Source organism: Centrocercus urophasianus, unplaced genomic scaffold, assembly GCF_019232065.1.
Source record: "Centrocercus urophasianus isolate 14NV4802_14NV808 unplaced genomic scaffold, USGS_Curo_1.0 seq_13, whole genome shotgun sequence".
In the NCBI taxonomy this organism is placed as follows: Eukaryota; Metazoa; Chordata; class Aves; order Galliformes; family Phasianidae; genus Centrocercus; species Centrocercus urophasianus.
Window position 1 is genome coordinate 45,639,097 of NW_024884475.1, and position 17,691 is coordinate 45,656,787.

At 34.6% G+C, this 17,691-nt stretch overlaps 1 protein-coding gene and 1 non-coding gene across 2 annotated transcripts in view; both read left to right on the plus strand.

The window, feature by feature from the left end:
* The first annotated feature begins 1,119 nt into the window (after positions 1 to 1,119).
* GPM6A (glycoprotein M6A) overlaps positions 1,120 to 17,691 on the plus strand; it is a 45,623-nt gene continuing 29,051 nt past the window's right edge. The window contains exon 1 of the mRNA XM_042812470.1: positions 1,120 to 1,132. Within this exon, the coding sequence (XP_042668404.1) occupies positions 1,120 to 1,132 (13 nt within the window). The remainder of the gene's footprint in view (positions 1,133 to 17,691) is intronic.
* Positions 14,217 to 14,329, plus strand: LOC122157330. The gene has a single exon (XR_006167862.1). It is a non-coding gene; the product is annotated as a U6atac minor spliceosomal RNA (small nuclear RNA).

The window sequence follows — 17,691 nt, forward strand, 5'->3', positions numbered from 1 at the left end:
GCTTTGGTGCATTAAAAAAAAATTAAAAATGCCTCAAAGATTTATGCAGAAGAGCCCACTGATAGCGAGTTTGAGTGTATCTTTGTGATTATTTTTTACAGTCAATACTTCATTAGAAATCTATTTATTTATTTTAACCACTATAATAGGACTCACTCCTGAATTCTAATTTTCAAGCAAAGATAGTCTTGCAGGGAAAGCTCATACAAGTAGGTTGTGTTAGAGAGACTTAATATTCTATTCGTATCCCCAGTGACAGCTGAAATGAAGCCAGTCAAATGATTTCAGGAATAAAGCTGTGCTACTTACAGCTTGTCTGTGAATTTAGCTATTAGGAAATTGTGTATAAAGGGGGATGACTACTGCTTCTGAATTTTTGTGTAGTAAGCTTTGGAGGATGATGTATTTGAATAAATGAGCATGAAAAACAGGAAGATCCATCTATTCTTACTTTTTTCTTAAATCATGATCCAGAATAATTACAATTTTATTCTTTTATTTTATTGACGCTCTTTAAGAAAGTCCCCAGTGATCACAAATATTTATAACCTCTTTGGAAGATTTATTTTGGGCTGAAGAACTTAGTTTTATTTTGTACAGATTCCTGTGTTTTATACAGCACATGTCAGATAGACACAAGTAGGAAATAAATATATTCTGGAAAGTTGTAGTGTTAGCAGTATCTGGGATTATTGTCAGATGTTCTTCGAAGTTTCTGTGAAAGTAGTTGCAGAAATGTGTTGATGCCAGATATGTGATGAACTGGTGGAATGAATGAAGTCAAAGCAGCTGGCATCAGGTAACAAAACACTTTGATTCTGTTGAATGCTGGATTATGTTTCTCATTATTTAGAAAGTGCTTAATTTCTGGAAATTAATTTCTAGATGTTCTGGAAAATGTCTAGGAAAAGAATTATCTTAAATCATTTGAGTGCAATACAGAGATTTATTTCTCACAGCTGCAATTTACAGTTAATTGAGGCATTATATTATTGTAGCAATTCCTCTTAATAGGAGGTGACAATATTCATTGGTAGAGGGTTTTGTGACCAGCCTAACAGAGCTGATATGAGTAGGTTAGGTATGACTGGTTTCGCTGTGATTGTAGAAATAGTCTAGATGGCTTCTGCAGGTAGGTATTCTTTTTCTCTCATTTACTATTTTAGGATAGAAACTTACTTTTTTTTTTTTTTTTTTTTTTTTTTTAATATTAAAAATTTATTTTTTTTTTTTTTTTTTTTTTTTTTTAACTATTACTCGTTTACTAGTTTAGGATAGAAGTGAAAATCTCCACTCCCCAAATACACTGTACTCAGAGTACATGTTTCATACAACTCTTGTTTCTTTCTTGGCTAGGGAGAGAAAAAAAAGATCAGCATGTGTTACTTGTTCTCTATGTGTCTCATGACACGTAGTAGTATTTCAGTGCTCTGTGCCATCAGTATGCTTGCACTGGAAATAACCCATATCTTGTACTAGCTTGGTAGGTCATTGTTTCTTTTAACTGTGTGAAGAAGTAAAAAGCTAGCACAAAATCTGCTCTTCACAGTTTGTGAAATGCCAGGAACCTGATTGCTTTTATAGCTGCTATGGCTGTGAAAGCAAAAAAGGCATCTACTGAGGTATAGATGAGTAGGCCATATTTTGACCAATAGAATTGTTTTGAGTGGTAGAACTGTTAAATCTTTTGGACAAGAAGTTTGACAAAATGGTGACAGAATAAAACAAAATCAGCTTTACAAGGAAAAAGTGAAGTGTCACAACTAGGAATCCATACAAGTTGAAATTTGACATAATTTTTCAGTTGGAAGTCCTGGAATATCTTTAGGCTATTATCTTTAAAATCAACATCTACCCTACTGATTTCTAGTGGTCTCTGAGAAATTTAGTGTTCTACTTCTGTAGTAGAGGACACGTGTAATTAATTGCCCCAAGGCAAATAGTAAGACTGGGGGAAATCAATCAATATGGCAATGAAATATGACAAGGAATAAAATTTTTTAAAAGCCTCTTTATTTATAGAAAAGCACTCCATCCCCCAAAGTCCCTTCCCTCCCCCAAATGATGGAAATGGATTATTGTTCAGATTCCTTTCTTGTGCAAGACTTTGTGCTCTTTAAAATCTTGTACAGATCATTCCAGGTTAAGATGCCAATGATATGTCTTACGTAGCCAAATTCTGCAGTGACCTGGCTTTATGATCATCAAGACACATTTTGTGGAAGAAATCTGTAGGCATCTTTTAAGGGGCTCTCTGACTCAACCCAGTACAGAGAGAGAAAACTAGAAGGAGAAGGAAATTTTGGTGAAATTCTGAAAAAGCTTTATTGACAGATCATTGGTTGAAAATAAGTCAGCTAAGCCAGCTCATCATTTAGTCTTGAATAGAATAATGTTTTTATCAAGTTAAAAACCAAAACTAAAACCCCTTAACTGTTGTCAGTAAAAGAAGAAAAATAATTGTTTCCATTTTTAGAACAAAGCTACTTTTAATGCTGTCCTTCATAAACAAGAAAAAGTAATGCCCTTTGGTTTCTTCAAAAGAAAATTTAAGATTCTGTATTTACACATGCCAAACAGGTCCATGAAAGTTACGGTTGTGTTTGTTTGGTGTTTTTTTTTTTTTTTTTTTTTTTTTTTTGAAACACCCAAGAAAGCTGCACTTCTGCAATATACTGACACAGAAGACTGTCTTTACACAAGTACTAAGGCAGAACAAGTCTGATAGCGATCAGAGAAAATAATTTCCCTGTTAGTTTCAATATTAAATATACAAAAAGTTATTCCTTTTACTTGAAGTTTTCTCAGTAAACTATTACTTAGAGAAACTTTTATTTACGACAGACTTAAATTTTTCCATTATGAATGTCATCTATTTTCTAAGGTGTGGAGAATGTTTTGATCAGTTTTGTACACATTTACTTTCTGAATAAATGTCCAAGAGCAATAATCTTATATTTAATTTTCACTGTATTTGACTGAAAACCTGTTTGAGTGAATAATCCAAAGTTTTGAAAATAAGACTTCAAAAATATACTGTATATGGCTTTGAAGTCACTGTGTATTCAAAAATGTAGACTTCTGAGAACTATTCTTGTGAACCAGTTACAGACCTGAAGTATATGTTACCCATTTAAATTTTAAGTTGTTAAAAGTTGTTTCTGATGCTCAAAACTGTTCTTTAGAAGTACAGTTCTCATGAAAGTTGTTAGATGACCATTCATTTTTTTCTGTATTTGGAAATATAACTCTTAAGATTCCTGAATACGTTTGCTAGTTTGCTGTCAGGAAATGACCATGCATTTTGTCTGAATGCTTTATATTAAGCCCATAATTTAGCATTAGTCAGTTCTATCTTGGTGTTGACATTCAGATTAAACAGAATTTTTTGAACTTCCTTTTTGTTATTTGTAAACCACAGCTCCTTAAGTGAGTTAAATGCTACACATGTAGAGTACCAGAATAAAGCGGGTGTTCCTCCCTCACTCACACACAAGCACACGGACTTTGGCTGAGTTCTACTCAATTCTTTGTGTTCTAGAAACAAACAAAAACTATTAACAGCAATTTTAACCTTAAATTTACTGGGAACAAATGTGTTGGCAAGAGGCCATTAGAACAGATTTTCTGGGTGACGTGCTCATTCTATTGTCATCATGCCAAAGCCTGGCAGTTGAGATAGCTTCCTTTTCAGGAGCAGGTGTTCATTTATTCCACATCATTCTCCAACCTTGGCAGATGATCTAAAATTCAGAAACAGTAAGAAAATCAGTATTTTACATCTCCATAGAAAGAAAATCCTAATACTTGAGCCCGAAGGAAAAAATCCGGAAAAAGAAATATAGATGTATAAAGTTGGGTTGTAACTGGGTGGAGGTTGGAAAAGGTAGTGAATTATAATTTAATGTGTTACATGAACCTGACTGGGTTCTGCATGTTTAAAGAAATATCCCAATTTTTGGTCTATTCAATTACTTGTTTAAATCATTTCTGTACTGACAGTGTTTGTCTGGACAGGAATCTAAAAGTGATGCTAGGAGTCACTTTATAGTAGTTCACTGACTAAAACATTGACTGAATAGTTATTTTTCAGATTACAATAGTTTTCTTCTTTGTTTTCTTCTTTGTTCTCTTCTTTTAGGAGGTACAGTTTAGTTTGAACATTTGGACTTTGTCAACATCATTTTGATTAGACATAACATAAACCATCAAAATTTTTCACTTGTGCAAAACATAATGCATTTAACCTCTGAGATCTAATAGCAAATCTATGCTTGATAGCTATAGATAGATTAAAAAAATCCTTTGCTCTATCAATAGTAAAAATAGATCTCTACTGAGATGGAAAATAAGCTTGTCGAAAAAGTTACAGGGTAAGGATTAAAAAATATTCAAATTGAGCCACCTGATTGATGCACCTGCTTTGTGGACTGCAGACTTTCTGCAATGACACAGAATTTTCTTGTAAATGATTTTCTTGTATCTATAAACAATTATAAGTTTAAGGGGAAGAAGAAACAAGAAGTTCAAATATAACTACGTCTGGGAGTCATTTCTGACTGTGCTTCATGTAGAAATAATGATCAATACTTACTGCAAATAATGTAGACCAACTAACCAACTAATTAAGTGGATCCCTCTTGAACATTATGGAGTTTGTGTTGCTACATGTTGACCATACCTGTAATATATTTCTATGTTAGTTAGAATTACTGCAATACTGCATTTTACAGCTATTGAACTCTTGCGCCCCAAATGCTGTACTATTATTACCATTTGCACTTGGAGAATGCTTGATTTTTTTAGAATGAAGCAGGAAGCAAGTTTTCCACTCTTCAGAAATTGGGACTCAAAAATTATTCAGGAAAATGAATAGTGAATACCTGCCATTTGAAAAAGATTCATGTTTTCGTATTACCAGTTGTCTGCAGTTACCATACTTTTCAGCAGATGTTCCAGTCTAGAAATGACAGAAGGAAACTTTTGTAAAATAAATTTAATTAAACAAATGTATTTCTGCAAAATATTTATAACCATTGAACTGGCATTTTTTGAATGATTTTTAGAGGAAAAAATACTATTAATATTGAAAAAATTCAGGTTTCTTTTTAAATTAGCAAGCATTTCTTTAAAGCTGAAGACACAAATGTGAAGTTAGATCTTTTTCCATCATATTAGTGTCAAAATCTTGGTGACAAACTTTCTCTTCTACGCTCTGGAATCTTCTGTCTTTTTTTGATCTGCTACGCAGTATAAGCAATATGCTAAGTTTTTACATGTTTCCAACAGACTTAGTTTATCTTAGAACGATGTAGGTTAATGTTATGCAATTTTTCTAAAAAAAAAAAAAAATCCTGAAGCACTTTGGAATCATAGCATCAATGTACTCACATGGACAAGCCAGAGGATGGAATGTTGTGAGAAAATCATAAATATGAAAGCTAAAATTAGAAGAGAATTTAAGTATCTTTATTCGGTTTTCAACTAGATAGAATTTAGCTTGTGACCTTGGCACAAAATTTGTTTTTAGGGAAGAATTGTATTTGAAACATTCTAACAAAGTTTTGTACAGTGAACGTTAAGTGTATGTAGTCCTCGTAAAAATTTATTAAGAATATATTTTCCCTTTCATGTCTTTTATGTTCTTGTCCAGACTTTTTATGTTTCTGAGTCTAAAACAAGTCATGAGGTCTTGAACCACAGGGTTTCACTGAAAGACAGGACCTGAAGTTTAACTTGCATCATCTTGTTTTCATTCTTGTTCTCCCACCACTTATTTTTCTTGTGTAAATGCAGTGGCTTTTCCTTCAATCCCTGGCTGTGTCCTACTTTCCTCACAGTTCTTTCACTTTCTTTCTTTAGTACATTGGTTGAGAATGTACGTAATCCATGGAAAACAGCTGTGTTGATAAACAAGATAGTCAGGGATATTGGAAAAGCTGGACACTGTGAATCTATTTATGAGGACTCTCCAGATGAAAGGAGGGAGTCCTAGCTGAAAAGCACCTGAGGCTAGGGGGATGGTAAAGAATAGAATAGCTATGATCTGATGAAAGAGCACTATTATTATCTTTATTCTATGCAGGTATGAAATATATTGACAAATAATCCTGCCTTTGGTGATAAAATCAGTTTTATTAGCCTAAACAACAAAAATCATGAAAATACTTGTTTGCATTGTAACAGAGAAAATCGTGGTGACATACTTAGCCTGGTTTTCTCTGTTAGGACTTTTTTTTTTTTTTTTAAGGTAACCCCACCTGCAAGTAAATTCCTACTAGAGCATCAGAATAAAATTGAGTTTCAGTGGAAAACTTAATAATCTTCTAGATTATGCTGCTCCTAGAGACTCTTGATGCTACACATCATTTTCTTACCTACAGTTGTCACAGAAATCCCTGTGGCTTGCAGTGTATGTATTGCAGTGAAGTGCAAGAGTATAGATCGGGAAATGAAAACTGCAGGAATAAAATGGAAGTATTGTTTTAACTGTTTTTCACATTGGGGCTCACCTCATGGATTTTGGCCAGTGTTGTAACTTTGTTTTGTTTTGGAAGTCTTCCCAAATGATAGTAAATACAAGTTTATGTTATATTTGGCAGCCCTTAGGAATTAGACCATTTTTTCTTTGCATCAAGCACATTATCTGTCCAGGAAGACCTTCACCTTAATGGAACGCATGATGAGTCTACTTCCTTCCTGTGGATCTTGAGAAATGCTGCTAGTCATCTCTATTTTGTTGACATTTGATTTTTTTTTTCCAGCGAAGTGAAATGGACGTGTCTGTGTTTCAGAGTTTGTAAAACTAAATCAATCACCACAGGGAGAGATGAGATCCGGAGTGAAGATGGATTTTTAGGGCAGTTAGGTTTCTTCCCTCTCCTTCCTTCAAATATTCATGTTTACCTTGTTGTATGAGAAGTATTTGTATTCTTCAGACCTAGTAGCAGGTGATGCCTTAAAAAAGAAAAACCTGGTCTCCATTTCATCTACGTTGTCTGGATCCTGCATTATTTCATTGCTTGGTTTATTTAAGGGCTCCTTCAGATTCTGCTTCAGGTCCTACTCGTGGATGTGTGAAAACAGTGGGTGTTTCTATCTTAATGCTAGCAGTTGAGTTCTGTTGATTTTTGGCTGCCTCTGTATCACAAAAAAAACTCATGAATTTGTGAATTTGAAGGAGAAATTAAAGGAGTGTTTGGTAAAGCATGTAGAATACTCCTTTATTTTTCCTGTCAAATGCTACCAGGGCCTTGAAGTACTTTGAAGTAGCTTGCTCTGCTTTGGAACCCTGGAGAATTGCAGTTCCCTGTACTGGAGTGCGAGAGAACAAACAAGGTGAATATCTGTCAGAAGTCATTTTTGAGACTCTAATGATGGACTAAGTTGCTTCAATAGTGCAGTGTATTGCACTTGGGATAATTCACAACTCCTGCATTTTTATTTTTATTTTGAGTTTTTAAAGTTTTGTGACACAGTCATCACTGTCTCTTTAAGGAAAAGCACACTTTAGCTCAGATTATTTTGTCTGTTTAAAAATTTGAATTTTGTGAACATGTCTAAAAAAATCCCCATGATTTTGAAAAACTTACTGTATAGCTCAGTCCACTGAAATTAGCCTGAACTGTCAGATTTCTAAATTTGATGGAAAAAATAAAAGTGGTATTACAGATTCAGAAAACCAAGTAATTTGAGGGTTGGTTTTTTTTGGCTATATAAACCTTCTCTTGATGTGAAACACTGAAATAAAGATAAGTGAAGATGTGAGAAATTACGTAACCATAGAAAAGGCTTTGCCTTCAGCTTATACTTATTTGCATATGACTTATATGTTTGTGTGCTCAATGTAAAAGCTAGTTTTGAAGCATTTTTAGTTGTTATTTTTAAGGTAAAATTGTAGTATTGCTGGTACTCTAAGTATTTACCTTTCAAGATGGTCTGTAGTTATGCAGCTGCCACCCTGACCATGTGTCCTGCAGCCACCCTGCTGCCCTCTAGGAACTGGGTAACTATTCAAAAAGTGACTCTACTCTGGCTGTTGAGTGATGGCATCATTTACCACAAATTGATTTTTTTTTTTTCCATCATCTGTTTCGATGAATTTTGTTAGGTCAGGAAACTGATTAAATCCCTGGAGGCAGCTGAATTCTTGTTCCCTGTTCTATGGCTTGAACCTTGCTCAATTAAAATCAATCCATGACTGAAAAACAATTCACAGAAACCTTTCTGCCATTGCACATAACATACTGATTTGTTCCCTGAGTCAAAATGAAATTGAATATTGGATTTCAATTTTTTAAGAATGCAGTGGAATGACTAACAATGAGGATAATTGTGAAAGTTTCCCATGATGTTCATCTGCAGCATGTGGAATTGTAGACAATTATAGTTGTTACAGCAGCAGCTAGAGCAATTTTCTCTCAAGTGTTCCCCAGTGATGTTTGCCTGCAGCACATACAGCTCTGAAATCTTTGTGTAGGGAAGAGATCATTGGCTTTGGAAAGAACTTGCATTCTTCAACCCCTCAGGTGCTCTTAGATTGGCTGTGTGTAATGGAAAGGGCTTAGGATTTACATTTAGTATATAAATAAATGGTAATAACAGTATAAATCATAGAAAGTTACTTTTATTAATACTTCAAACATTGTTTACAGTTTGCTTGTCTTGTCTTAGTTTTTATACATAGCTTCCCATGTTCAATAGTATGCTATACATACAATGGAAATTCTCATATCAACAGTGTTTCAAGAAATTCAATAGAAAATTTGTTTAGAGATCTGTCTCGTCTTTGACATTTTGTTGAAAAATTTCATTCAAAATACAAATTTCATTAACTTGTCCTATTCTCTTAAGCATAGTTTTTTGCTTGTTGGTATGTTCTCACTGTTGTTGATACCTAATCAGAATAACTACACTACACTGAAAATTCAAGAAAAAAATTGTGTTACATTTAAAGAAGAACCGTCCCCCAACCAACCCCCCAAAATATTGACTTAATAGCAATTTCTTGAAGGTAACATTTAATGCCACTATCTTTGCTTTTTCCAAACATGAGACGCTTTTCTGCAATGGTCTACAACGTTCTTTATTGATGGATTCAAAAGTTTGTGATTTTAAATGAGATTAAAAGCATTAATATACACAGGTGTAAATAGTACATTTAAAAGTATCACTCATTCACATACTTATTTTGAAAAACATAAAAGATGGCATTGGCATTCATTAATTTTCATGGAAAGGTCTTCCTCAAAACTGGTCACACAGCATGAGTGGGTTATCTAGATCCTCCTAGAGGATGACAGTTGCCTGCCTCATCATTGCCTGTTTCTTTACCTTTTTTTTTTTTTTTTTTTTTTTTTTTTCTGAGGTGTTGAAATGAGAGGCATATATAAAGTAATGCATTCCTTCCACTAAAGGACTATGGTTTTATTTCCAGACTGAAATATTCAGAATAGTCAAAATTTCAGAGAGGAGCTTTCTATTTTTTCTTTTTTTCTGTTTTAATTGAAATTATTCTGCTCTTTTGGGTAATAAACACAAGTTGTGCATGCTTGTTTCATTGAGTATCTTGGTGCCCTCAAGAGAAATATGGAATTCAGTAGACAGACAAAGATTTCAGGGGAAGAGGGAGGTGAAACTCTGTTCCCACTGCTCATCCCACACAGCAGATGAGCTTGCTCTCTCTCAGCTTTGAAGAGGATGAGTGAGATTATCTGTTGTTTGTCTCTCAGGCAAACATGCATGTAAGGGGGATAGAAGTAGCCAGGGTGGAAACAGCCTACAAATGAAGGGAGGCTTTTAAAATAAAAGCAATGGAAAACATGGGCTCAGAAGTTGCATGAGATGTGGAATAAAGAGCATAAGCTATGTGATACCAAGGAAAATAAATTTTTAGTTATTAACTTACTGAAGGTCCTAGGATTTTTCAGTTTGAAAAATCTGAATTTTTTTCCTCTGCTGTCAGCTAACAGTTATTACACACGTAACACAACCTATGCACCCTATCCCTAACAGTGTAAGAGTTTGTAAGGAAACAGATCATTTAAGGCAGCTGAGTATTTTGTATTATCTTCAGATACCTCTTTCCTGTATGTCCTGAACAGCTGCTGAGAACAAAGCATTCAAAAATTTTCTAACTGTATTTTCATGATTTCTAAGTGTTAAGCACACATGACTGCAAGTGACATCATTAAGGTGTGCTTTGATTTTATTTATATATTATATAAAAACAGGTATTCTGAGAAATCATGCTATCTGGAATGCAAGAATGGAAGCTCATTTGCAAGTAACCTGTTTGTCTCTCTTTTTTGCTACGCAAAAAAGGGAGATGCTACCTCTGCTAAAATGAGAAAATTTTAAATACATAAAAGGTTTGTGGACTATTCCAATTAAACAGATGACTGCACAGAAAATTCATGGGGGAATGTTTTTTGAGGTGCAAGATTTGGATAATGCACTAAAAAAAGAAGTGGCTTAAAGCCCAGTGGAACTCAGCCTATTTGTGACTGAGGGGAGAAGAGATGCTGCAGGATTACATTTCATTACATTTTTTTGTAGTAGTTTTCCGTTTGGGAGAAACAGCTTTGCTCAAGAATGAGGAGGTGGAGTGAGTTTTATGAACTCCAGAAGAGAGAGATGAAATGGATACTTTTTCAGTCTTTTGATCTGTAACATTACTCTCATTTTAAAGCTAGTGGTACAATTCAATATGTTGTTTTGAATTAGTGCTCTTACAAACTGTTATTGTTTCAAGCAGATCAAAAACATGGTTATAGCCGTACACATCAGATTCAATCATCACGCATGCATTATTGACACATATTATTAAATGTTTATAATCTATTTATCAATGATAATAAATTACTAATTTATTCATCATTCAAATTCAAATTACATGATGTAAACCATAGACAAAACATTTGAAATTACTGCTATATTTTGTTATTGTAAGAATTTAAACAATTATTTCTTTATTAGTGTCATATTTATGGATTTACTTTTTTTCATTCCTGTATCATCAACTTTAGAATGATTTTGAAGGATGTTATGGATGTCTCTGATAACTCAGCTGGCAATATTTTTTAAAGGTAACAAAGACTGACTATGTTATGCCTGACTGGTTTGTATTTCAAGAAAGGTCTGCTCTGTGTCAATAACTTGAATGCTTATGAACTGTTAGAGTAAGATTTGCTTAATTAAGCAGCAGTAAACCTAATGTACTGAGAAGAACATGACTAATCACAACACTATTTTCTCTACATTGGCGTAATACAGATCTGAATGGTGAACTATTTGGTGGATATGGAAATGGTTGAAGCCAGAAAGTTGTGGTCAATGTATCTGTGTCTGAGTGGAGGCTGGTAATGAGGGGTGTCCCCCACAGACCTTTCTTAGGACTGTCCTTCTTCAATATCTTTAATGACAGACAGTGGGATTGAGTGTACTATCATCAAGTTTGCTGATGGCACCAAGTTTTGTGGTGCTGTTGACACAATAGAGGGGAGGGACACTATACAGAGGGACCTGGACATGCTTGAGAAGTGGGCACACAGAAATCTAATGAGGTTTAACAAGGCCAAGTGTAATGTGTTGCGCTTGGGTTGAGGCAATCCCAGATACAAGTAATGACCAGGAGAACTACGTGAGAAAAACCCTACGGAGAAGGACTTAGGGATTCTGGTAGATGAAAAGCTGTATGTGAGCTAAAAGTATGCTCTTGCAGCCTGCAAGGCTGATGCTATCCTGGGCTGCACCAAGAGAGGTGTAGCCAGCAGAGAGAGGGCAGTGATTGTCCTCCTCTGTTCTGCTCTTCTGAGGCCACATCTGAAGGTACCGTGTCCCAGCCCCACTACAGGAGGGATGAGAAGCTGTTGGAGTGGTTCCAGAGGAGGGCCACAAAAATGATCAGGAGGCTGGAGCACCTCTTCTATGAAGAAAGAGCAAGGGAGTTGGAAAGAGAAGGTTCTGAGGAGACCTTGCTGTGGCTTTCCAGTACTTGAAGGGAGCTTGTAAACATGAGGGACATCAACTTTTTATACAGTCTGATAGTGCTAGGAAAAGGGGGAATGGCTTTAAACTAGAAGAGGGAAGGATCAGATTAAGCATTAGGAAGAAATTTTTTACTCAAAGTGGTGAAGTATTGGAACAGGTTGTCCAGAGAATCTATGGATACCCCAACCCTGGAGGTGTTCAAGGCCAGGTTGGATGGGATTCTGGGCAGCCTGATCTAGTGGTCGTCAACCCTGCCTGCAGAAGGGAGTTGGAAGTAAATGATCTTTAAGGTCTCTTCAGGCTTCAGACATTCCATGATTGTCTAAGGAACAGCAGCAACAATTGTGATTGAGGAGATGGGAAGTGTTTTATAAAGAGCCTGAACTAGTACTGTTTATTCTCACTTATATTAGTGGGACTTCACCACTCGAGTGTTTTTTTAGGGTTTACTCAAAGATACTATGAATTCAAGTTCAGGATGAGACCATAGTATTTAGGAATATTTGTGGTGTTATGTCACCTCCTGATCTCTATCTCCTATTCTGCATATCTTATTGAATTTATAGTGTTAATTTCCTTTCAAAATGATGAGAGAGGCCATGTTTACAGTCAAGCATGTACCCATTTTCTTACAAAACAAATCCTTGTGTAGGGGCATAAATGAGCCAATTTCCTTGACAAGCTGTGAGATGTGAAGCCAGGAGCTTTCACTTAAATTAGCACTTTGTTAGAGCTACAATTGACAGTGTTGAGAAAGGTGGCACAGATACCTTGAAGGAAGTATGCAGCACACAGGATGATCATTTATCTGTTTATCAAATAATAATATGAACCAAATTAAGTAGTGAAAAGAAAGGCTAACTTCCTGTCTGACTAGCAAGGGTAATAAAATGTTTTGCTTTAAACAGTTCCATTCAGAATAGTTTTGTTATGTAGTTGAGACCTGTGAAGTAGGGAAGTGATGCAAAGTAGTTGTTTAGTATATATTATAAAATGAATGATCAAATTTGCAGTCACTATGTGAAATTAGATCTTTGGACATTTCTTGTAATAAGATTTTACTGCCAAGTTGTTGATTCTCTACTGTCACAATAGCTTAGATCTGTGTCTTGCTGTAAGGGACAAATTATGTAGCTTGTTTCATGGTACTGTTTTGTTACTGTTTTGCTATCAAGTAATTCTCATAGTTTGATAGAAAATTGTCACAATATATATAAAAAAACATGAAACCTTTGTTGGATTACTTCGGTGCAACAGGGGAAGACAGCAAATTATTTACTCACTGATAAAAAGAGTGCAGGCTATTATGAGAGTACGTTGTACTCATATAATTGATTGTTGCTGAAGTATGGCTAAGACAAAAAAAGAGGAGTTGAAATTGTAGCATGTGCTGGTTAATTCTTGTTTATTTTTTGTAGATATATTCAACAGCTCATTTTTTTATTTTTTCAGTTTCGTATTGGGTGCTGTGATGTAAGTGTGTATCAGTTTCCCAGGAAAAGATGTTGGTGGCTTTTGTTTTTTTTCAGATTCAGAAGTATGAAGCACAACAGAAGCATGTTTGATGTCTGGGCTAAGTAAGGATACATATGTGACTTCTAATCTAGAACAAATAAAGGATCTCCTCTTATTTGATGTGTAAGTGGCCATGCTGTGTGCTTTGAAAAGATTGAAGACATGTTTACTTACGCTAGATATGTCTTCAAATTTAGTTGAAAACCTTTTTGTATTTGTTTTAATATGAGTTAGCCCAGATACAAGACTTCAATTTGTCTTTGAAAGATTATTGTATCAGAGAGTAGAAACACAGAAATTATACATCTCTCTGCCAGGTGAATTTGCGAAATATAGTTGTTTGAATTGCACAGTGTTATTCTACTGCAAGATTCTTGAAATAGTATTTCTTCTCTAGGTAGCTTATTTCATGTTAATATCATGGTACATTAAAACAGAATTATTGGGAAACCATTTGAGCAATCCATTCATGATTTAATTACCTTAAATATAATTGAAAAATGTTTTGAAGGCATATGAAAATGCCCTGATGAAAATGAAAATCTCTTTTACACTTCTGATATAGAATGTACTGTGATGCATTATTCATATGACTGAACTGAGTTTTTTCTCTAGCAATTTTTGTTTTTTCAAACATGACAATTTCAGCTGGAATTCTGAGTGCTTAATAATGTTATGGGGCAGTTCTGAATGAAGTTATAGCTAATTTCTTATTGTATGAAACGCGAGAAGGTGAGTGTTCCCTTTGATAAGGATGAAAGAGGCCCTCATGGACCATACAATGTGCACGCGGTGAAGGCATAGCATCTAACCATGTTTTTGGGGCCCCCAGTACAGGAAGGAAGCAGAGCTGTACAGAGCTAGAGGACTGACTTTTCACATAGTCTAATAGTAATAAGACAAGGGGGAATGGATTTAAACTAGAAAAGGATACATTTATATTCAATATTAGGAGGAAGTTCTTTACTCAGAAGGTGGTGAGGCATGGGGACAAATTGCCCAGAGAACTTGTGGATCTCCATCCTGGAGGTGCTCAAGGCCAGGTTGAATGGGATTCTGAGCAGCCTGATCTAATGCTTCTTAATCCTGCCCACTGCAGGGTGTTGGAACTAAGATACTCCCTTTGGTCCCTTCCAACTGAAGCAACTCTAAGATTTTATGATTTAAGCAGTGTACAAAAATTACAAATTCTATTGTCCTGGTTAAACTTAAATTACCATTATTCATGACTCAGAGTCTATCACTGTAAGTAAGACAGGGAGAGTTCTTTTGTTTGTTGTTTTTTTCATTTGTTTTATGTTAATAGTATTATTAAAACACTCTATAGTCTGCAGTGCTCCACACAGTCCAATGAAAATAATGATGAACAGAAAGAAATTCATAGCTTGTGTATGCACTCAGAATAAAAAAAAGGTGTTCTTAAATGGGTTTGTAAGGCAGTTATTTGAAGGTCATAATAGTGACTGCTACTGTTTTCCCACTGGAAAAAAAAAAAAATTTCCAGTGCATTATTTTCTATTTAAAGAAGTTGGTGCTTCCACGAGAAGACTTTGCAAACTAAAGAAAAAAATCTTCCATTTTATGGAACATATGAGTTTGCATTGGACTACTGGCCTAAGTTGGTCTTAATTCTCAAATCTGTAACTAAAATATCTCAAAATTTGACTTAATTAAAGCCTTTGTCAAAACTGTGACACCTGACAATTTAAGGTGAGTTCATCTAAAATACTAAAATGTGTATTATATTATTTAGATTTTATTATGTATGCATGTATGTAGCAATGTAACTGCGAGCCTTTACTTTTCAAGTAAAAATGCAGAACATTCTTATGTTGGTATAAGGTAGAGAAAATAAGAGCTCACTATTTCAGTTTTGTTTCCTTGAGCCTACTAAGGATAAAACAACACCAGAACTGAGCTGAAATAAAAACTAAGTTGATAATTGATTCCTTTTGTTGTGATTACTGTAGACAAGTTCTCATATACCTTCTGGAATTCAAGTCAGATGAACGGCCAACTATTTCACTTCTGCCTCTTCAATTCCTATTTTTTCATCATTTTGTCCCTTAAGAAAACATCAACTCTTATAAATGTTAATAAAATGATGTTGTTTTTGTCGCCGGAGGATTCCTCACTTATGCATTCAATTTGTGCATCTCAAACACCCTAATTTTAGACTACTGTATTGTATTTTTCCCCCATTTTTCCTTTGAAATGAGTTTTATGATTTTTCCTTGTTGCTGAACATTCTATTCGTAATCTCTCATAGAAGTTCTAGCTGAAAATGTCTTGTGAAGGAGAAATGAAACAAATCTAAAAGCAAACCTAAAAGATCCTTCTGTACTGTTTGTTTTTTTTCTTCTGTGTTTATTTTTTCCATAAAATTCTGGGTTGATTGGGTTTTCTATAACAGTTTATATAGAAGATAGTAACATAATTACATTCTGAATCTGGTTATACCAGTGATCTAAATTTCACTTTCACAAATGCATGAGGTAGAAGGTATGTCCTAAATTTCTCTTTTATCCATCTACCTGTCTGTCTATCTGTTTATTTAATGTACTGGCCAGACATAAAATTTTATAAAGTGGAAGAATTGTGAATGGTTTGTCTGGACAAAGACAGTACAAAGAAAGTTTTATAAGCCTTTTAAAGCAGAAGTTTTTTCTCTTATTGAGAATAATTACTGATAATGGACAGTAAGGATTGTACTAAGAGGAGATGAGGTGGTTGTGTGCGAGACCTTTGCTGACTGGAAAGTAAATATATGAAAAGCAACCTTAATAAGCACTATTTGGATAACTAAATATAGTTGGTATTTGGATTTTGACTTTATCCACATAACGTAAAATTCCTTGTCTTGCCATCTTTGTTATTATGATTTCTCTGTGCAATGACTTATCAAAAAATGTGATCGATGCAGTTCTTCATATTGGAAGTTCCAAAGAAGAATGCTAATTTGCATTACTTCCTATGGCTTATGTAGAAATATATAGTTCCACCAGATCTGGACTTTTGCCTGAGAGAGAATACTGGAAAACATCATAATAAGACTAAATGCTGATATTTGAGATTAAATAGGTTCATTTTGCAGAGCGAACTGTTTGAAAGCACTTATGTCTTTATTTCCAGAGAACAAACATCAAAGCAGTGTGCACTCTTTTTAATCTCTCCTAGTAATTATTTCTGTGGCTGTGTGTTCTATCTTGTGAAGATGATGTTCAGAGCCCTGAATGACTGTCTCTCTCACACAGACACATACTATACACACATGGTACAGCTGAGTCATACTCTGTACTGGTTCAATAGTATTGTGCTAGTTAAAATAGCATTTCTATTGTTGTGTTATTAAACATCTATTTTCGCACTCTGAATAGCTGAAAAAAAGAATCAGAGGAAATGTAACTTGCAGCACATTACCTTTTGTGGTGTATGATTGATGAGCAATATCCATTTTAACGCCTTATTCCTGACACACTGCTTTTCTTTAGTTTTTATTTGGTTTGACAACACTGAAAACTCTAGCATTACTCATGAAGTAAGTAGTTAGAAAGGTAATAGGCATGAGGAAGAGCTGAATAAATCAGAAAGGTCTTAAAGGATAACAATTATTTGAAAAGCTACATGTTTAAAGGAATTTTCTGACGATTCCTCAGTCAGCAACAAATTCTTGAACTGGTAAAATAGACTGCTGTAGAAGTTTCTGTCAAGGGCTTACAAATGTGAGAAATTGTAATGTGAGATAGGAACAGAAGCAATTTTTCTAATTCTCAAATTATAAATTTTTCAGTTACCTTTTAGAATTTGAACAATTAAAAAAAAAAGATTTAATTTCTGATAAAATTTAGATAGCACTTTATTACATCCATTTTTGCTCATTCTCTACTAGTCACTAGAATATATCACTCTGCTATGCCATATATATCACTTTGCTATACTATTTCATGGTAGTATATGTTTTACTGTAATAGAGCCAAAGTAATATTACTTACATGAGATTTCTGATGCAGTGTATGGGGTCAGATTGTGACAGCTGTCAGTAGACTGGTTGGTCAGATTCAGCAGCTTCAGGAGGCAGTGCAAAGGTGACTGTTTCCTGATAACAATACTCATAGAACTAATATAGTAGTCGTATCTCAATCGTGTTTCTTCTAATTCAGAATATTAGCTGGTTTTGTGCCTGTC